The sequence below is a fragment of the Dreissena polymorpha genome, chromosome 6 (assembly GCF_020536995.1).
Source record: "Dreissena polymorpha isolate Duluth1 chromosome 6, UMN_Dpol_1.0, whole genome shotgun sequence".
In the NCBI taxonomy this organism is placed as follows: domain Eukaryota; kingdom Metazoa; phylum Mollusca; class Bivalvia; order Myida; family Dreissenidae; genus Dreissena; species Dreissena polymorpha.
The window spans coordinates 103318370-103342348 of NC_068360.1; the positions used below are offsets into that span (position 1 = coordinate 103318370).

At 33.3% G+C, this 23979-nt stretch overlaps 2 protein-coding genes across 2 annotated transcripts in view; one reads left to right on the forward strand and one right to left on the reverse strand.

The window, feature by feature from the left end:
* LOC127834929 (uncharacterized) overlaps positions 1–23979 on the reverse strand; it is a 438004-nt gene that overhangs the window by 305887 nt on the left and 108138 nt on the right. The gene's annotated exons all lie outside the window — the stretch shown is intronic.
* The window catches only part of LOC127834932 (uncharacterized), a 51831-nt gene continuing 39552 nt past the window's right edge, over positions 11701–23979 (forward strand). Inside the window, exon 1 of the mRNA XM_052361067.1 lies at positions 11701–11973. Within this exon, the coding sequence (XP_052217027.1) occupies positions 11764–11973 (210 nt within the window). The 5' untranslated portion in view covers positions 11701–11763. The remainder of the gene's footprint in view (positions 11974–23979) is intronic.

A 23979-nucleotide genomic window follows, 5' to 3' on the forward strand; every position in this document is an offset into this window, starting at 1 on the left:
GCTTATAAACTTTATATATACATGACTCATATTTGGTTTTCCACAATATCAACATTGTTGGTATGCGCCCGAAAACAGCGATTCAAACTTAAATAGCCTTATAATGATATTTTGGAATATTGTCAAACTCAAGATTACAACCTGTTTGAATAATTGTGCAATAACAGGTTTGTTCAATATTTGGCATATACCCAAAAGTGCGAGTATAGCAACACTAGGTCACCTCAGTGTATTGATACACATTACACAAACATAAAACAATGTATTACAATGTTGCTATCGCATAATGCTAGCATGCTATAACATATTGATTGATCGGGTGTTGTAACCAGAATCAAGGATGTTTGGGCTTAAGCATTCGTCACTATATAATCAAATGTGTAACAATTTATTTTCGAAGTGTGTTGTAATTCCGTGACAATAGGCTAGAAGCAGATTTAAATCTGCGTTTTACAGAGATAAAATATTAAGCTGCTGTGATATACCCACTTAGTTAGTAACATTTGACTAGGGTTTTTGTAGCATACATTTTCTTGATTTTATCCATGCCAACACGTATTAACATCAAATTATTTACATATTTTGGTCTAATTGTGCTCCTTTGTGGGTTTTTAATGCACATCAAGCATGAGTTAGTTTCGTTTTCACCTTCCGTCAGCAAAAACGTTGTATGAAGCATGATAATTGTACTTGAATAAATAATGAAGATTAGGCTCCCTTGGCGAATAAGGTAAAATTTGGATGTTTCAGAGTGTCTTACCGACGATCTGTAACTATTTTTCACCTGAGCGTTACGCTTCTGCAAACGTATTTGACCTTCGGTGCCTTATCGTAAACAACAAATCGAAAAATTACGCATCCCGTTTTCAAACGTTTCAAAATGTTGACGAAGAATTTTCAACACGCGTTGATTTTGGGTTGTTCAGCCAATCATCGACAACCATTTCAAACGCTCTTGAACCCATCGATTGTTTCGGCATCTTTAGAAAGCCTTCTTCGAAGATTCAAAATAATTTATTTACAATGAGCAGATAGTCAACATTCTGAAACGACAGTGGAGAGCTTCACGAATATGTCAAGTGGAGCGTTCTTGCTCATTCATATACTGGAACTCCTTCTTAATGAGTCGCACCTTCGGAAAGCCTTCTGCAATTCTTCTTAAAGCTGTTTCCAACTTAAGCGAACCAGATCTCTCCCAACCATCATTATCCTGAATGTTCCTCCTAATATCGAGAACCAAGAACCAATTGAGAAGCTCTGCAAATACCGAGCAACCAGCGGCGATTAAAAGAACATTCCGAACAAACCAATGGGCGAGTCTTAGTCCGGCATTTTATTAGCAGGAGTAGATGTTTAATATATCTTAACCTGCTATAATTTTGACATACATGTTTAATTGTAAACTAAACAGGCTAAAGACTCTGTTGACTGCATAAAGCATAGGTTTAAAAGTTATTTTCTAATGACTGAAAATATAATTGCCACACTCCTGCGCTGTATAATAATCTAACACTGATTAGTTTTTCAAAGAAATTTTAAAAGAATTTTTTTTTTATAACTCTATATATTGTATTGCTGCATATTAACAACAACTTAACAACTGTAAGTGTTGCCTTGAAAGTAACTGGACCCAAATACGCTAAATGGTTGTCGTATTAACATGCTTGATATTAATGCATGATCTGCACAACACGTTTCCATTGATATTTACAATATTTGAGTGTACATTAAACACATTCTGGAAATAAAACGATGCAAAATACTATATGGTTGCAAATTTATAAACATTATATAATATAAGATGATGTATTCAAAACGAGTTCAATGTGTTGGTTGAATGGTTGCATTATATCTCTTTAATGCTATTCAAAACCGGACACCCACTAAGAATGTATTAATATCATCAAAAGAGTTTACTTTTTTTATGAAAAATCACATCAACTGTTGTCCAGAACGAAACGAATAGCACACACGGGGAATAATCCTTACAAACAAGTCTTTTTTTCGTATACATTTTGCCCAGTCGTTCTTGATAAATCTACGCTCAGAAATATCAACAGCCTGGTATATATTTGATATGTGGATAATGAAGGTAATACGATCCCACGAAGGTAAATGCATGTATAGCATGTACATTTTATAGAGGTACCATGAATTGTAATTGTTGTCCATAGGTCCTTTAAGCATATTATATACACACCTTTAATTATTAATTTAGCTTTCGCGAGTTCTGTGAAATTATAAAGTTTATACTGACCGTAAACAAAACTTATACAGTTGTGATTAAAATCATAAATAAAATGTGGCAAGTATTTGATACTCATTGATTTAAATACGTCATTATTAATTTGTATCAATGACAGGTAAGAACATACAACAATAAATGATATTTAGCGGTGTTTATACTTATTGCATGCATACCATGAAAAAACATTTGCCAAAAGAGGTAATACACAATAAACGCATTTCAACGGAGAATCGCCTTCAATTTAATGTGCAAGACTGAGTTCAAGATTCCGTCGAAATGGTTGTGTATGTCTTCAATAAAATGTTTTGTTTTTTATAAAGAGTACTGGCGGCGTATTTGTTAGCTTAGGATAAGAGCAAGATGTATATATATTTCTGGCCATGTTACGTTCACACCCACTACATACTTCCCATTACGGTATCAAGCTGGAGCATGTCTAAGGTGGAAGTCATATGCTTCAAATATACGTTGTTCGTGATATATTTCTTTAATAAAGGGTAATGTCAATATATTATATCCTAAATGGCTGTTCAGGTGGGTGAACAGTAAGAAATATGCTTCTGCTTGAATATGCTATGTATCGATTCAATATATCTATTCAAAATGGGACATGACAACAATTGATCAATCGAGACTCATAGGAAATCTTTCACGAAACGTGTTTTATTTGCTGTTAGTAATTGAAATAACCTTAGAGCTCTAACATGTTTAATGTAACAATACCTGTCTGGGCCATATTATCTACCTAATGGTATCATACTTTACCTCATTATCCACAACGTATAATATGTGATCCCAATCTGAGAGCAGGTCGGATTCATATTAATGCCAATTATCACTCACTTTCTGATATCACATAGAAGATTGTCATAATATACATCCGACTCAGGACAATTAACTTACATGTACTGTGTAACCATTAAATCCAAATAGTCTCAATAAGAAATATTTGATAAAGTCCACAACGTTTACGGCGAATAAAACAATGCTAAATATAAGTTTCATGAAAAAGTATGTTGTAAAAATCCACACGACCATTTGTCTTTCAATTCAGGGTAAAACTATAAGATACCATTAAACATAAAACTGATTAATACTGGACTTACCGCATTGGAACATCAACTAAAATCGGATTTTGATTGTTCGGCCTGTGTCAGCCCACATAATGGTATTTACCATGTTAACCAGATTTTTTTTAACTTTTTAAAGTTTGCATGTAATTAATATTTGAAACACTCTTGCGATTACATCATCGTGTTTAGATTATGCGTTAATAATATAGCACCATCTAGTTTAATTCAGTATATATAAAGATATATTGAATTTATACATTTACATCTTATTAAATAAGCAAATAAGGTTTGAAACATTGTTTTAATTGTTTGTGCCGTAGCAGTTTAAAATACAAATTTATAAAACACTTTGGCCTGATTCCAAACTACCGTTTTCACTGCAAAATTTAAGATCAAATGTGTAACACTATATCTTTTGTCTATATTTAAACCCGTCTGCATTTAGAAAATGTGCCATAGATTGAACACTCACCTAAGCAAACAGCGACAGGCGACAAGGGAGCTCATATTTCCTCCACTTGACCTGATATGCCCCGATGTTTATCTTGCATAGGTGTTTACGGTTTTCAATTTAAATTATTTACAACATGACCATAATAATTGACCTATTTACAATGATATGTCCAACATGATTTGAATAATAAATTCCCATTATGGTATATTGAATGCACACCAGAGTGTTATGACTACGTTACTCGTATGCTATGTTTGTCCTACACAGGGAAACCAATGGACTAGTCAAGTAAAGCTTCTACAGAAGTAGAAAATAAGACGTATATAGTCCCAATCCTGCTGTAGCGTAAGCAAACATGTTTAAAAAGTGTAATCTGCAGGATTTAAACAATTTTGAAGGAATAAAACATAGTTTATACGTTTTATAATGATGAAAAATATATGTCCCAATAACAAATTACTATAAGGTTATGTTTATGTATGCATTTGTTAAACATTTAAATCTTATCACAAACAGGAATAACAAATTGACTTTGTTATGTCGCATATGTCGCTTAACGCTTTATGGAATATAATAGGTGGTTTTCCAAATTTTCATTATTTTAGAATCGACGGTGTATGTATTTTCGTATTGGGATTTTACAAATAGCATGCTATTAAAGTCTTCGAACCATCAAAGTATCATATTTAAATATAAAAAAAAGGTCTTAAATGTGCATAATCATTTTTTCCGAAGTGCAAACACTAAGACAGTTGCTTACGAAAGCTTTTTTTGTTATTTAAGAACGGGATTGTCAAATGCAGACAATACATACTGTTGATGCAATCACAATACATATTGGAAAAACATGAAATTAAAAAACTCAGTAACATTTACCATCATGTTCGTCATAATAATGTAATTGCATCACATATAAACATGATTCAGTCTCTTAAAAAAGACAAGAAGCACTATTGTTTTTATCATGTATCGGCACATAAATCCATACTTTTTTCAAATCGGATTGTAATATAAAATAATGTATGTCTTATGTTTTTAAAAAGTGTAATTACTTTCCAAATTTAACTGCGTTTATAACATCGAACATGTGTTCGACTGTATGACTAATATATATGCAGTGTGGCATGTTTATTTTAGGATGAAAACGAAACAGAAAAATATCCAATAATGGCGTATGATCAGGCTGTCCCATAAACTTTGTTAATCGATCAGAAAAATAAATCTCAATACTGAAAGCAATAATAACATTATGCACACGACAATTTGCCTCAATTCATATTGGAGAATAAAACTAAATGCTGCCGGGAGAACAACATCAACTCCCAAAACAAACAAAAAAAGTTCGCCGTGGCGTAATGGATAATGTGTCCGCCTAGCAATCGGGAGGTCATGGGTTCGATCCCAACTCGGGGAGCGTTATCCGGATCTTCCCCAAAGACACCAAATATTGGTTATAGGCCCAGGAAACGGACTCGATAGCGTTTATATAAGCCTGAGGCTTTCGATGCAATCGAGCTAAAATAAATAGGTTTAAACTAAACTAGCTCTCAAAACGAAAGGTCCGACACTTGAAGATCAAGATTAAAAGCAGGGATTCAAAGATTACCGTCGAATAAAAAGAAAGAACCTTGACAGGAAAGGTGGCAGACAATTATTTGACTAAATCATTCGCAAAGTAGAGCAGCACCTTGATACCAAGGGCATTAGAGAATTAAGTCCCATATGGAGAAAGAGAAGGGACCGGCAAAGAAAACAACGCGCATGACAAAAGAGATAAAGCTACAAGAAAATGAGAACGCTATAAAGCATGCAGAACGCTAAATAATTAAGAGCATTTTCATGTGTTATTCGCTGAGCTCGTCTCATCCCTTCCATATCCAACAGCTTTTGGCTAATATGTTCAAATTGCAAACTGAATTACAAATTATCCACTGATTACAAATACACGTTTTGTATGAATATCATGAATTCTTCTCACGGTCATGTTTGTTCAAATGCTGTTGTTGTAGTTTGCCAGCGTCCTTAAGCACGTAAGTGATTAAAGGGGAACCGATGCATGATCATGATATGATGTGTCGGAGCAGCCTGGTGGACTTAATTGCCTGGCATGGACATATTCGGGTTTCAGTATTAATAAGATGCTTGAACCGGATTTCATACAGTTCCTTTTACAAAATTACATAATTGTTCTTTTAGAATCTTTGACAAGTAAATTAACAAAATGAACGTTTTAAGGTACTCGGTCTCTTAGTCACGGTGTGTTACATGATCAATACATTAATATTTGGGTGAGAGCAGCTCGAGCCGCATATAAATGTACTACCCTTTATGACACATTGCGGTGTTAGTAAGAAGCTGATTAACGTATTTATCTCACCGAGTACCATTCTTTCAACATCATCAACGTAATAACAGAATCAAAGTTACCTAGAATAAATTATATAATGTCGTCTTGTTTACATCCTTGACGTCATTTAACGGCATTAAGCTTATATAACAAATTACTTACCTTATATGTAAAAATACACCGTCAGCATGTGGCCTGGCTAAGCCAATGCAAAACAAGTATTTAGTACGAGATTAAATAAAGACATATACACATTTTTTAAATCTGTATCTTAAATACATACATTGTAACGCCAAAAGAAACAACAGAGGTATTGTAATGTATACATTGTATACGCAACGGTTTCTTAAATATTCATTCTTCGAATTACGCATGACCAAACTCTAACTCAAACGCAGATAATTTTATTTAGTAATATATAACAGCCGCAGGCCGAAAAATACATAATATACACAAACAATATACAATCACATATTTGCCTTGTAATTACATGTATTCTTATTTATTATACATTTAAATATATATTTATATAAACACACAGCTATGACTTGTTGTCAATATCTGGTCAACACAAGTTAATACGTTATGTGTAATTTTATCATTAGTTTATCCCATTAATTAATAAAAATCAGATACTGAATTTCAACCATGGTACCAATTAAATAGATTTTCAATACTGATTTCTCTATATTTTTAAAACTGGAAAAACGCATGAATTTCACAATCAATAACACGTATATTTGTATGAAGTCAAAAATAACACAGTCTTTCATCAAATATTATATCGTATTGTCTACCAATGTCAACATTGAATTAATGATTAGAACATCTAAATTTGGAAAAGGAAATTTAGTGTTTTAATTGTATTTGTCCTGATGAAAGATATCTTTCTGTATTAAGCATTGTCTTGTAATACATGAAATGGTGAAAGCGCTAAGTATTATTTTATCACGTTGCAAGTTTTGAGTATAATAATCAGTAATGCGTTGGCGAAAGTGTCTTTCACTTACACTTACATCACTTATTTCTTGACTTATCAATACATAGTCATAGCCATAACAAAATAACATTGTTTGGACTTATGAAGCCCTTGAAGTTCTTCCGGAGTCATTTAACACAATGCACATTTTATAACATTATTAAGGGTATCTATGATGAGGCATAGTAACTTACACCAATATTTTATAAAATTGACAACGTAGGTAACACATGCTGGGAGACGCCCGCATTCACTATGAACAAGACATGTGTAATTAGGATTTTTTACACACAATTCGTTTACAAAATGTGTGCTGTACAGCTTCAATTAAGTCAGTATATTAGTATCCCTATATGTGTGATCTATAACATGGAATCTGTTTTGTAATACTATCGAACAATATAAATAATTCTTTAATCTGACAATACTCACAGGAGTTTTGTAAATATAAACAAAAAACTTGCTGTGCGTGTGCGCTTAGCTTTTCATGTATAGCGTTCCAAGATACTTTTGGTGTTAACATTAATCACACGTATTTATAAATACAAGTAGTATTTATTCGCGTTCCATGGAAATTACAATGTTTGTTATGTCTTAAAGATCAACAGTTTCTAAATACAATAATTTCTGTCTTATGGAAATTACAATTTTTTATTTCAAGAACTATACGTGTAGCCAGTAAATAGTATCGATTGCTGAATAACCAAAACGAAAGCCTGGCTGTGTTCCATCAATTTCATTATTGGTTTTTTTTCCATTCGTACAATCGTTTATTTATGATATCCGTAAAAATTGTATTTTGTAAGTGATATTTAACGATAATTTCCTGGAATATGTGTTGGCATTGAGTTGTGAATATGGCAGATTATACTTTTCCTCCATGAATTCGGGAAATCTTTGGTTTCAAAAATGTTGTTTAAATCATAATTGAATATATTTCTAAAATTTCAATATAGCTAATGAGAGAAAAAATCTCTACAATCATTTGGTCTTATACTGATGTCAGTGCATGCGTTTTGTTGAACTTGTTTATTTTTGTATCCACATATAATCTGGATTTGCTGTTATTCAATAGTTCCCTATTGTTTGTTGTTTTATATTCCTGTATTTTGTAATAGCAGTAATTTTATTCGAATGTTAATATTCCCTTAAATCATAGACATATATATACATATCGTATCTGCATGTAGGCAAACTGCCTAAATGGACAGTGTTACATAATTGAAAACTACGAAAGAACGAAAACAATTGGTGTTTTCATTTTTTTATTATATGTAATAAAGAAAAAAGGTCGTTCGCATCAATAATTAACATAGATTTTGACAATATGTTACATTTTGTAATTTCCAAACATGGTTATTAACAATAAGTTTTACCTACAAATTGCTGACTAATAATGAATGGTGTTGGCTTGTATCCAAACTTCCTTAAAAAGAAAATACAGCGAAGCGTATGGAGTTGTATTCAAACTTTGTATGTAGAACCGCTTAAACTTGTAAAGCTTATAGACGTTTATTGACAATGGCATGATGTTAGCTCTATATTTAAACAATTGTGCACTTGACAGCTCAGTAAAAAAACTTGCCAAAATTGATTTTAGCTTGACACAGATAGCTACGGTGGCATAGAGGTGACATTCACTCCTCTTTTTTAAATCATTAATCTTTTTGTAAATTAAACTCTTCTTTTTTCTATCACGTTCACACAACATACTAACTCGAGGTAATAACACACTAGCTCGAGTGAATGAGTTGGAACGACTATTACTTCTAAGGAATGAGAATTGTAAAACTGAAAAACAAGGAGTGCTATGCAAAATGAACGGAGCAGTAATTAAATGAGGGGTGCATGAAACAAAATAGGGGAGAATTTTAGCTAACTCGAGGGAACGACTTACTAACTCGTGGGAAAGAGTAAGCTTTGTCATTGGAACGATTTACTAAGTAGACGGAACGAGATAGAAAAAGAGGAGTGCACAACTAAATAAAATAGGAGTACAATAAACAATTAACGGTACAGTAAATAAAGGAGGGGTGCATTAAGCAATTTACCGCATCGCTCTTTTTTCAGTGCACTCCTTATTGATTAAGATGTGCACTCCTCTTTTATTCTGTCTCGTTCCCTCGACTTAGTAAGTCGTTTCCACATCATAGCTAACTCGATCCCACTATTAAGAAAGCCGTTCCCTCGAGTTAGCTTAAATTCTCTCCTCTTTTGTGGGAATGAGATACAAACAAGATGGGTGCGATTTTAGAAAGACGAACGAGCTTCTATTACTTGTTCAATTAATGGCATTTGCAAAAGTGTTGGCTTATCGCCAATGCCATATGGTGATATGTTTGCAAACTTTTCTATTCATGTCACGATTAAAATACGGATATGTAAGATATTTATACAATGTCATGACATAAATAAGTATTATCAGTGAGCATCAGCGTTTATGGCACTAAATACAAATACATAAAATACCATGACTTTCGGCTATTAATGCACTTGATAAATTACCCGCTTGTCGATCACAACATCTAAGAACTAGTTATTATATTTAATAAGATTACGGTAGTTGGCAGACTAAAGGCTATTTTTCGTTCTTAAACTACGGCTTGAGTATTCTTGACGAGGCGCCAAACTGAATAGTGTCAAATGATACGCACATTCTTCTTTTAACAGCCTAATACAACGTCTACTTGATTTAATGACAAGTTTAATTACAAACGCTTGCCAATGTTTGCAAAGTGATTGGGCCAAGTTATCTCAAACAGTGTTTGTAATTCACATTGTTTTATTACAGATAACCTATAACTAAATTATGAATCAGCATGGCTGTTCTTAAACATCATGCAGAATATGTGTATAATTAGTTTGAGGCATACCGTTTAATTTTATGAATCAGTGCAATGAGTGAACTCTTTGCAAAAGATACTTTTGCGATGTTACGATTTACGTAAAATGCCACAGATAGTTTTATTAACAAGATCGGACCAATCTTGTAGGTAAATATTAATTTCCACAACTGAACACGGTTTGTATCTTGTGTATCTTTCGCATGCATACATTAATAAATGTAAAATATACATTTTACATATCATGCTTAATGGCGCTTGATATGTCAAGGGTTCTCGTATGATACAACCCATTGTCAATACTATAATGTATAAATAGAACAACAATAGCGAACGGTATGCGGGAAGACAAACATAAAATATCTACAAGAACAGGCTTGGGGCTTGTTTTACGTTTTAATTCATAGCATGTTACATAATATTTAAATCCGTCTGTATTTTGATTTCTATTTTTTCAATAAATAAATAAAACTTATCTTGTTTTTTTCAAACGTTGAAGGTCGATCAATAAAAGGCAATTACCAGTCTTGATCATGTGAAGAAACTATTACTCTGATATCCGAAGCTATTTCTCCGTATTGTAACATTGTTCTTTTTTTAACAAGAAAAATCAGCATGTATTTAAGTTGTATATTGTTAATTCAATTATGAGCTTACTTTCATTGTATCGATTTATTACAAACTTATCTGATACAAATAGCAAATATTAATTATTGATGTTAATTATGTTATTATTTTACAATCTAGTAACAATGAGTTTGTGAGATCATACCGAGATAAAGTGTGTTTATCTTTATGTTTAAAATATTATAAAAAACTCGTGTTTACGATATCAATATCTCCGTTTCAGGGAATTGTCGATTAAATTTTACTTTCTCTTTAATTTTAGCCTATTTTTAGACAACCGATAACCGGTTTTTATTTTAAGTGCAGATACTTTATCACGCGATATTCCCATGAGCAAGCATATATTTGATAACCTACTTAAATGCAAATGAATACATAGCAAGCTGCAATGTGTTTAAATGGTATATCACTAATAAAGGGCCAGCACTAAAAAGATATATTATATAATACTGTATTATGTATTTATGTGTTTCTCTACGTTGCAAAACAAGCTATTGTTTAATATTGTTGTGTTTTCTATATGAGAAGTATAAATTTTAAGATGACCAATGTGTTATATTATGATAGATCACGATTAAGCTAATGGTTAACCCAAAAATATCAGATTGGATTGAACTATCATCATTCTTATTTGTTGTTGTTTACTGTGTTTCTTTGTCTTCTTATTGTATGTAAATACGGCCCCATATATGATGTTATTTTTTTATTATTTTGTTTTTATACATGCAACTAAGTGTCACGATACAACACATAAACATCGTAACAAAATAAAAGCGCGCGAGTACATGTTAACAGTTCCCCCGAAACCTGTATGTTATTTTTTAAAAGCACTAGGCTAGTCCGTTACTTTAATAGTGTTGGGTCTTAAAAATGCATTATATGCATTTACTAGTATTTGACAAAGATTAAAGCGGCTTACATGTTTGAAAACACTCGGGGTATATTGTGTGTAAATACAAAAAACGTTTGTCAACATATTTGGTTTTGGGCAATATACCAAACTAATCTACGTTTTACAATCAAACTTCCTCTTTTAAACGAGTCTACGTATGCATGACCTTTACCTTCCTTGTACCGGTGACATTATAATTCAAAATAAACGTTATCAGAAACTTGGCTGCTTTGCAAAGTTGTTACCAGTCGTGTCAGGTTTATATCAACCTCGCGAAGTAGTAAACAGGCACATAACGCAATGGCCGTAGGCGGTAAAAGATATTTTCTAAACGTTGGTTCGTATAGTAGCGCGGGGTTTCTGCTTATAGTGCTTGTAATGGTTGTAATACTTGTTTGGACTATGCCCGACATCAAGCCCGTTGATGGCAACACATATATTTGTTTGCAGGATAATAGATATTTGCGCTGCAGCGAAACGGTGACAACTTTAAGTCAGATTTTAGAAAAGGTTAGACTTTCTTTGCAATAAGCATGAATTATTGAAAGGCCGTGACAAAAAGCTGTGTTATATTGTACAATACCACTGTATATAATATTCTGGAGGTTTCTTTTAAATGTAACTTTCGCAGGTTGTTAGTAGTTAATCATATATTTGACGTAATGATAAGACCGGGCCGGCCTAGCTCAGTTGGTAGAGCGTTGTACTTTATATCCGAAGAATGCGGGTTCGAATTTCGGGTCGGCTTCATAACTTAAATGTTTATACGGATTTTCTGTTCTCTGAACTAAGTTGGTCAGTTGCCTGATAATGGCGTTAGTATATGGACTGTGTAATCTTAAACCGCAAAACACAGATATATGTGGGTGGGTAAACTACCCGCCGTCATATAAATATTGAAAATGGTAAAATAATTTAGTGTGCTAGTATCGATAACTAAACGGTTCGTTGGGTGAGCGTTATTGAAATGCGCAGGCTGTTACGGTAACACATCCTGTATGTAAAGTGCGTCTCAGCTAACAAATATCGTGTGTGTTTGCGTGATTATGCGATATATTCCTGTTTGAGTTGGCCAACGCGTTGTAAATACAATTCACGACCATTGTGTGCAATTCAACTCGTTTGTATTTAATATTTACACCCTATAATTTGTCATTGATGTTCGTATTGAATTTTTTTTATTGAAAACTATGGACTACCCATGCCCTTAGTAAAGTCACTACAAATGATTGTGTATTTAATAAATTCCTGTTTATAAATGCGTTTTAGTTTCAGTTTCATATCATTCAATATTTCAGGAAGTTGAGCATGTTTATGCAAAAACGGAAAAGCAAGATGCAGAAGATACAAAAGAATATTTAATAGTAAGTCAAATGCAAGCCATCTGGCTTTAATTGATTTCCGTACACAACTGCAACAGTAAATATAAATCACAATTATACAATCATTGACTGTTCACTGACGCAAGTTCAATACTTATGCATTTAGTGTACGGGAACCGCGAAATTAGAAAGCTCTACTAAAGACTTCGTTTTATTAGTAGCAATGATATAATATACCGCATGTTTCAAATATTAGAATTGTCTGCAAACATATGAAATGATTGAAATGAACACACTGAACATTAATTGCACGTTCGTTTTCCTGGCAATTTCTTATCGTCTCAAAAACACAGTCTAGCCTATTGAACAAACACCTTGTTTTATTCACATTTATGAAGAACTTGTTTGCATTCATTGATTGGCGTTTTGACAGAAGCGAGACACTTGTTAACTTGTTAACGTGTCAAAATTATATAAATGCATAATTATTTGTTCCCTTCTCCGTAATTTATGCGACAATAAAGTAATGATAAAAACAGACGCACAATGTTTGTGCTGTTAAACTTGTTACTGTTCTTATTTTGCATGCGCTTTATTGTGTAGTTCAATGTGTCGTATCGAACCACACCATTTATTTTAACCTGCAAGATATCACAAAAGCGGGCATTTCAAAGGGATACATAACTTACATATGTTTTGTAGCTCATGTGAAGATAGAGCTTAAGAATGATTACCTTGCTTCAATTCCTGACATGAAGCCCGCAGCAAAACTCGTCGGCCAACTATCAAACCTAAAACAGGGTATGTTTATTGCACAATACAACGTAATTCGAACATTTTTGTTTATCTTTAAGATAACAACTAAAACATTCAATGTATTTCAGCTTAAAAGAACGAAGATTTAGAATGTGTTTGTGTGGTGTTGTCTTTCAACACAATTATTGTATTTTTTTTCTTGCAACTGATCTTGGTTTGTTTGTAGAGTATCAAATAAAAAAACCTGAAAACGGTGTGTTCGTTGCTTTATTGCAGAGAGTTAGACAATGTGCAAATGTCCTTTAAAACATACCCTGTTTTTACCAGGTAATATATCTATACTCGTTGATATAGATGCATGTAATACATAGATATTACAGGTATAACAACTTAAAGGGAAGTAACACAACTTGATTAAGTTGTGCGGTTTAAACTACTTCATGAATTAATGATAACGATAATTAAATATTTGCTTCCTCTGACAGATCACTTAAAACTGCAAACCTCAAGTGTGTATAATATTATTAGCTTATGTCAAATTTGAGATGAAGAATGATAACTTGTCTACATGGATCCCTTAAAAAAACTACTCAGCCATCTTTGGAACAAAACCCGGGTATTTTTAAAGGACAAATGATACTTTGTGCAATATGTACTGTGAATCCTTTGCTTTTTCAATAGTATCAAAAACATTGTAAACATAAAATGTATTTTAATTGAAGGGAACCACAAATAAGAATGTTGGAAGATTGAAAAGCACGTTTTTTTTCTAAATAAATTGTGTCTCAACATACACAAGTTTTTATTACACCAAATCATAAAAGGTTTAAGTGGGCTCAATATACAATACAATTGCGTTTTCGTTCGTTTCAGATATATATGCTTGTTAGATCTTATAAGAATTGTTGTATTATTTTAGAGCCCCAAAGACAAGAAATGGAGTCCGTCGTGTCATGGGTTAATGGCAGGGAATTAGACTACACTACCGGTTTCCTGAGATACGGTGTCAGATACCACAACGGTCGTCTGATTGTACCACTCACGGGCACCTACAACATATACTCCTTTTTGAGTTTGACAGAAAGCAATGACTACTCACCAGTAAAACCTTCAGTTAAAAGCACCAATGAGACGCTGGTAAAACATGCGATGTATAAATATAATGTAAAGATTAGAAAAGATGTGGAGCTAGCGTCCTCTCTTCAAACGCATCGGGCATCAAACGGTCGAAATTGTAATGCTTTCAGTTCTCAGATCTCAACGTTGGTACAGTTAGAAGCAGGCGACGAAATTTCTGTCAAAATCAGCGATATCTCATTAACGTCATACCCCAGCGACAATTTCTTTGGGCTTCACATGATTTGACTTCTTGTTAGCAGCCAGCACAATACATGTCCACCTATCGGGCTGCGTGCACGTCGCGTGGATGCTAACAACCGAATGCCCGATCAACGCACTTGTTCTGCGTCAAATTTCCTTCGATGAAATCCGCTCCACATACATCAGACATAACATTCTTATTAAAACATACATATGAGTTAATAATTATAGACAATATTACGTCATAAATCAGAATTGAAATGTTAAAATATTTCAGTACGAAAATCTTCATAACAAAATAGTAGCGAAAACTAGTGAGCTGTGTACTTTACAATTTAAAAGAAACTTGAATGTTTCATAACCCACGTCATGTTGCATGATTAAAAAAGTTGAATATTTCATAACGAACGTCATGTCGCATGATTTAACATGAAAGCGATGTTGACGAAAGTATTATTTCACATGAATGTATTGTAGTGGGCTTGCGTGATTTTTGCATTTCCACTAGAAGCAGAGCAGCAATGGTAGGTCGGGACAGTCGTGAAAGAAATCTTTTTTTTTAAGTAATCTTGATCTTTGAATTGGACTTAATCAATATTCCAGATACTCGCTTTTTAGATTAAATAAACGTTCACAAGAATGCAAAATGATTAGCTCACCTGAGCGCAACAAATTATGTTAAGTTTTTGCGATCGTTTCCTTTCATCTGTCGTCGTCAGTTGTGACTCGTCAACATTTGCCATGCGAACGATACAGAGGCCGTATTTATTGTATTGACCATAAGTGCCGGTGATATATCGGCTTCGTTTGTTGGATCACGTTGGATCAAACACTACAAACGAACGCACGAACGAACTAACGAATAGACGGATAACCTATTGGGCTGCGCGCACGCCGCGTGGATGCTAACAACCGACGGCCCGATAAATGCACTTGTCCTGCGTCAAATTTCCTTCGATCAAATCTGTCCCACATACATCAAACATAACATTCTAATTAAAACATAAACATGATTTAATAAATTCAAGCCAATATTATGTCATAAATTAGAATTTAAATGTTAAACTAGTTCAGAAAGAAAATCTTCATAACAATGTAAAAGCGAACATTAGTGTGTTGCGTATTTTAAAATTAAAAAAAACTTGAATGCTTCAAAACGCACGTCATGTCGCATGATTTAACATGAAAGCGATGTTGACGAAAGTATTATTTCAATTGAATAAATTGTAGTTGGCGTGCGTGATTTTTGCATTTCCACAAGTAGCAGAATAGCAATGGTAGGTCTGGACAGTCGTGAAAGAAATATTGTTTAAAGTAATCTTAAAATCTTTGAATTGAACTTTATCCATTCTCCAGATACTCGCTTTTTACATTAAATAAACGTTCACAAGAATGCAAAATGATTAGCTCCTCTGAACGCAACAAGATTACGTTAAGTTTTTGCTATCGTTTCCTTTCATTTGTCGTCGTCAGTTGTGGCTCGTCAACATTTGCCATGCGGACGATACAGAGGCCTTATTTATTGTATTGACCATTAGTTCCGATGATATATCGGCTTATTCGTTGGATCACGTTGGATCAAACACTAGTCAACTTGGTCAAATTAAAGAAAAAAGCATGTCCGAACTTGAGTACAATAACATCTCGCCGGAGAAAAAAGCTTGTCAACATTCTAGATTCCACATGTATTGCATAGTTTTTATGAAAATTGGTGAGTTAAATTTGATGTGATGCAATGTGTCCTTAAATTTTGTTCTAACGATTTCTATGATTTACATGTGATTCCCTTTAAACTGCTCAGATAACGAAAGTGTATTATTTTCATGATTTCTGATCTTATTCCTAGAATAACTATGTTTGATTTCGGAAACTTTGTACCAGGTAATTCGGACATATTGCAGTATTAGTCTTATCAAAACGGTGTGGCACCGCCTGCTTAGAACAGATGAGTTCATCTGGGTCTAAGACGAAAGCCATAAGGCCGCTATCCCTCTTGTTATGTAGAATCGCGTAATGTCTACTATATTAAAAGGCATATACAATCTTTTATATTCCAGTAATATTATAAGGCGGAATTTTTAAGTTTCCACTAGTTAAACAAAAAATACCTATTTGTTTATTAGTATAAGACATGAGGGACTTCACACCAGTAAAATGGGTAACCGCCCTGGTACGGTTAATGAAAAACGATTGGGGTTTAACCAGTTAAAAGCCAGTTCACCTTTAAGCTTAGTCCAGAATAATGCACAAATCTTACCCACTTAATAAACATTAACAATTATTTTCAAATTCAACAGCTATACAATATAGTAGGCATTCATTTGAGTTACAATTTACAAAGTATAAATACAGTTTCCGTTAAAAATTCCTGCTTTTTTACACCCGACACGAATCGAGTTAGACTGCTGAAAGCCCTTAGTTTAACGAAGTTACGCTGTATGGACAGGCAATGTCATTACCATTATACCATTTACTATGGGTTTAGCCTCTAGATAACCTTGCTCGAAGATCTATAAATAAACAGTTTATGTATTGATAAAGAAGAACAACTGATTAGGCTACGGTATCTAGATCTATTCCATTTTTTATTAAAAATAATGAAATAAAAACGCCCTTTTAGGTACTGTTTGGTTCCAATAATGTTGCTTTAATGGAATTACCATTGTTATTCATTTGCTTCTTAATATTAAATCACCTAATCTTGTTTTATTAGTAGCACAGCCCCATTAATATTTTTATTTAGTACTGTCCTTGGAATTTGTTCACGTCATTATGGATTTTTGTGACGTCATACGACCGACTTTCCCAGTTGTAATCTACATGCATAGGTCATTAGGTTTATAACGTTCCATTTTATTTATATTTTCTCTCTGATAGGCGTTTCTTGTTTGATTTAATTATTTTTAATTTGTTTAGCAGTCACATAAACAACCAAACTATGTAATATGGAATTGTTACACCCATTATTGCTGCTTCTTCCTGTATTTGCGCGATGATTATCTGAGATATTAACTATATGATTCTATATTCTCAAATCTTTTCTATAAAGAAGGAATGTAGTTGACAATTGTTAATACTTTTATTTGATCGTTCGTCAAAAAGTTGTAATTTTGTTACTCTTGTATCTTCAATGCAATTGAGTAATTAAATAGTAATTAAATTGAATGCGTTTTAATTCCCTTTTATTATTGTTTAATTTGAGTTACAATGCTATGACGTTAAATTTTATTTACACTTAAATGTATTATGAATATTGCTGGGCCAAGTGTGAGGTTGAGCGCTCTATAACCAGGTTTAAACCCCCAATGCTTTGCATTGACCGTTCCAAGGCGGTGACCCCAGCTTTATTCATATTTTGTGTTTATGTTGGTTTGTATTGTGCTGTATTGTGCTGTTTTGTACTGTTTGGGCAATCGGTCACTTGCCCTAAATAAAGGACCAACTAATTGTTTTTAATGAAAATTAAATACTGCTCCAGCAGCTGGAGTTTCACTTCTTTATATTGAACTCAATGAAGAAGTGCAATATTGGATATAACTATTTTTTTGTATTCCAGGAATTCGGAAAATGTTAAGATTGAATATTATATATACGAAATTTAATCTTGTTACCGCGTTAATTGTCATACCTGTGAAATGTACAATAAATTTATTTTAAGTATGCAATACTAAAACAATAACTAACAAGAAGAGTGAATCGAATAGGTTTTTTTATTCATTCATTCGTTCGGCCTTCAAAAGGTAGCATGATAACGTTTGTCCTTAAAAAGGTAGCATGATATCGTTAAACGTTTGCAAAATTATCTCAGAATTGGGCATGATAATATGAGCTCTAAGAAGGTTAGTACAATAGCGTCATCTCATAGCATGATAATATATATTCTAAGTTAGTTTTATAAGCTTAACAGTTCGCAAATAAGCATGATGATGTTACCCCTAAGTTAGTAATCCTGATTGCTTTAGTAATAATAAAGTTAGCATGATCATGATAGACCTGTGGAAGTAAGAAAGAAAAACCTAAGTAGTTAGCAGATTAGCAAGGTGACGTTATGTGTTAGAAAATAAGCATGATAACGTTAGTCATGGTCAAGTAACCCTTAGCAAATAAGAAAGATCATGTTAGTCCGTCAGTCCTTAGCAATTCAGCAACAAAAGCAATACAAGGTTAGCACTAAGCAAGTGAGCCAGACAACGTTAGTCTAAAGCAAGTTATCACGATGAAGTAAGTTCTTTATACGTAAGAATGATGCTGTTTAGCCCTTAGCAAGTTAGCACTATAACGGAGCCCAAAAATAAGTAAGTACACAATATAATGTTAGCCATAATCAAATTATGGTGATAACGTTAGCTTTTCGAAAAGTATCTCTATAACGTTAGCAATTGGAAAGTTATCAAGTGTAATGTCAGTCATTACAAAGTTAGCTTCACAATGTCATCTATAAAGACTAGTGATGGCATTAGTCCTCAGCGCATAAGCATGAACATGTACGCCCTAGGAAACTGGGCATGATAACGTCAGCCATTTCGAAGATAGCATAATATTGCTGGCATTAAAGCAGTAACCAAGAACTCGTTTTACGTTCGCAAGTTGTAGCAACATTTTGTGCTTAAAATGCACGTTATGTTGAATTACATGAAACAATTTAGAAGGTTGTACATAAAGTAAGAGAATTTGTACATTCATTCTTAAGAAATATATATGGTGCATTCTATATCTTTTACAAATAAACGTATAGTTAATTTAAATACTACAATGACGTGTTCGGAGGTAAACATTTACAATGTTATCTGCGTTTTAAAGCAATTTTTCAATGGTTAATTTTACATCAAGTTGATACTCATTTGTGATATATTACAAGACACTTTAATGTAACATTTAATTACCAGAATAAATTATATCGTATGGTTCTTTTTAAATATCATTGACATAGAATGGCCGTAACTTGGTCGCCATGAATATAGTGCTAACTTATCTTTATATGATAGACAATACCGATTTCATTCCTTAAGTTCTATAAAATTGTGAACATAATTCCTTTTCATCACTTGCCTAGTTATTTACGATAAAACGGACGATATTCTATTATGCAATTAAGTATCGACGCACTACCGTCAGGCCTAAACTAACATGTATTTTCCTTTAACCCGACATACCCTTATTGTTGGTGACCACTATATACCTTTTTGTATTTCATGTTCAGTTTTCGATAATTTGTTTTACATATGCGAACAAATAGTTTTCCAATATTATTCAGAAATGTGACACAACGCAAACTAGAATATGCTGATATGTGAAATATTACGTGTGTATAGTGAAAAAAAGATCATAGCAAAAATTGATAAGTTTTTCGAGTAAAATCTTTGCTTTATTTTTAAATCAACATTTTTCGCATCTTTAAATACAGATATTACAATTTTTAAATTGGATACTACAGCGGGAATCATTCAGCGAAGGTGAGTAACGCTAAAATTAGAAGTAGCTGGAAAAAAGTTATACATGATATACCTTTTTATTTCTTAAATGCATTCAGCTTAGAATTCTTTTGAAGAAACGGTATTGTTACGGGGGTTCATACGTGAAAATGCTGAGTTTATTGTTCAAGGTTTTACTTTAACTTAAATAAGGCTAGGTATTGGTATATTGTGACATGGGGAATAATTACTTATTTAAAGTATATTGTCAATTAGTCAATCCTTGTTCTATTTATTTTTACAAATCGATTTATTTCGACTATATGTGCACAGAAGAACAATTTACCGGAAGCCTCATGAATCAATAAAAATAATCCAGTTTAGGAAGACGTTTTCGCTATCATTTCAGTGATTTCCAACATTTTTTGGCAAATTTCACATGGATGTCTTACTGCGTACCATATCTGATACTTGCTTACAACTGAGGAAACAGGGGTTGGGGCATTCAGATGTCCGAACATGTTTAAATATTTAGAATACCGTTTATTTTTTCTGATAAAATGGGGAAGAGATCTCCTTTCAGAATATGTACGAATGGCATATTGTGATATAAAACACCAAAACACTGGCTTTACACGTGAAACATTTTTTATCTAAAAAATATGGCTGTTAAAACTCCAGCCCATGAATCGTAAAGAACGTCGGAACAGACTGTAAATGTCCAATCATACATGAAGTTTTTTAAAATCACTCTCTTTCCAATAAGAATTATCGACTTGAACTGTAGTACTTAGACCAACCATTAAATACACGTGATACACTATCACAATGAATTTAATATAAAAACACGTACCATAATGCATGTAATCATAAAATGTCTTGACTATTCAACAATGCAGAATTTCATTTACTTTCAAACTAAGTAAGCATTATATATTGTCATCAACAGCGTATCTCCACAAAGATTCTCTATACACATTGTCGTTAACGTGGAATATACAGCAGTAGACGGTTATAATTTATGTAATGGGAGAAGGGAAAGGAAAGTAACGCCGCTCCTGTTGTAGATGAATAATATGACGGTGCATTCCATTTAATAAATATGCGGTTCTTTGAAAATGTTTGGCATTAGTTGCAAGCGCATATTAAACGTGTATGAAATGCATAATGATACATATATGCATCAATTATGACTTTTGATCTAAAACAAATATTACAAAGGGAGATTTTTCTACTAGCAAAATGTATGCAATTTCATTATCGTAACACGCATTTAGACAGCCCATAAGCTATTAGGGCTTGCCAACATTTCTGTTTTCGCTGTAGGCTGCAAAACAACTGGCACTAAATAAGATTCGTGAAAGTTAACGCTAACGTGCGATTAATGGCATCTACTTTGAAATCTTAAAATAGGATGTCGTCATTAAAAGGGTTAGTTTGTAGAGGTGTTCTGGTATAAACATACACAGTTTCAAAATTCAAAACCCACACGCACGCACGCGCGCGCACGCACGCATGTTTATACATTTTACCAATACCAGCTGCTTACTAGATCCATAGTTAATCGACTGTTAGGTGTATAATATACATAAGATAATTTTTACCAGCTCTGTAAATATAAAATTATAATTACTTATTATTTTTTGATTGAATTATAATAGAATGCATTTTTTACCACGATGAGCTAATATGATAGATAATATGCTTAACTGAATAAAATATTTGCTCTGCTATGTTTTTCTGTATTCGTTATGTGTTAATGCCCATTAATCAATTTTTTCTGACAAGTTATGAAGCACAACAAGAACTGTCCAGTTTTAAATTTAAATACAGGTGTTTTTTGCTTCGGGGTATTACAGTAAAGTAATTGTCTCTGTAAACTAGGATAAATAATATTTTGAACGAGCTCTTGTGTGAGATAAACTGTTCAATTTGTTTACTGTACTGAGACAACGGGCATACCCCAAAGAATATATAACTTTATTGCCCCAAATTCATCAAGAGCTGAAGAAATAATCAGACAAACATTTAAATAGTTAACAAAAAGCATACGCCTATTTATATATACCTGGTACAAAATCCTGCACTTCATCAGGGATCACTTGTGACATGGTCCTCGTATAATCTTGATGATATACGTCTTACTGCTATATTCGCATATTTCACTAGGGGCAGCAACTCTGGGTGGGATTTCAAGCTTGCATATGGCACAAATAGGTTACCGTCTTTCGGCATTATCTAGGACAAAGCAGGTCTTTAAGTGCATTCCGAGTACCTGATTTCTCTGGCCGGATTTGTCACGTTTCTCCGGAAAATGATCTTCCACTGGATGTTTTATTGCACTAAAAATAGTTTTACACAATTACTCCTACTGATGGTCCAGAGGGGGTAATAGCATGAGAGTCAATATGGAGACATGCACTTGTGTTATTATGCAGATTATTTTTGAAACAAGGTCCCACTGCTCTAATACATATTTAGATACGGATTTAGATTGAACTTTAACCTAAATATATCTGGGATAAGTCCTTGGAATTGAAAATCATTGCTATGAAACGGCATTAATCTATTCAAGAACACGTGTTTTGCCAAGTATCTACAAGGAAGACTAGATAACTGTAACAAAATGTTAGCTTTTTTGCGTCAACACTTTTTTCGAGTGACTTAACTTAATTTTTACACTGCGAGTAAACATTCAGTGCTGGTAGACAGTTTCAATGACTGCATGTGTTAAACGCTAACCATGTGGGCTACCTCAGTTCTTATAATGTATTCCAAAGTTCACATCCGTAAATAGCTTTAGGTATAACCACTGCTTGGTATAATGTTTTAAGTGTGACAACTGATGCCTACACACACAAACACTATTTCAATGAGACATTATCAACACTTCATTCCTGTTATCGATTTTGCGCATGCGCATACTTCATTTACCTTCTAAGATAAAAGATGTGACTTCTTCCACCGATATTCCAGCGCCCGCTAATAATGTCCCCGACTACAAAGTTATATAATTATAAAAATAAAAATAAATATTTTATTCGACGAATATAAGAGGGGCGAATTTTTCAGCATTTTTTAATAAATACTAAATGAAATATTATATTATGTTTACTTATTTTACCGTATTAGGCGTCGATAGCGCCTTAAATGTGAAAAATGTATACTGGTGACGATCTGTATACTACACCTGACCACCTCAGCAGTCTACAGGAAATTTACAAATCCATGTAAAATTTAAGAGTTAGATTGTAAGTCAAAATAATTACGTCACACATTTAAAATTGTTATTGTTAAATTCGTTTGACGAATAATATGTCAAAATAAACACCACCACCACCACCAACAACACCATCGATACCGACACCAACACCACCACAACCACCACCAAAAATTCAAGTTTACTTCGAATGGTAATTCCGCTCGGATGTCTTCAGACAACGACACGAAATACCACGACTACCAACCATAACGCGAGGGAATGTAATTATAAAGTTATTCTCACACCATTTTCAGGAAATGAACCTTTTCCAAAGAATGAAGCTTTATGAGAAGAATTCAAGCTGGAATTTGAAAGTATTAGACATATATATTCGGAACACATACTCCAGCAATCCTTACGAAAAGCTCTTCGAGACCAGGCCAGACAATGCATGCTGCATTTAGGTACCCATACAACTATTGTATGGACATCTGGTAAAGTTTAG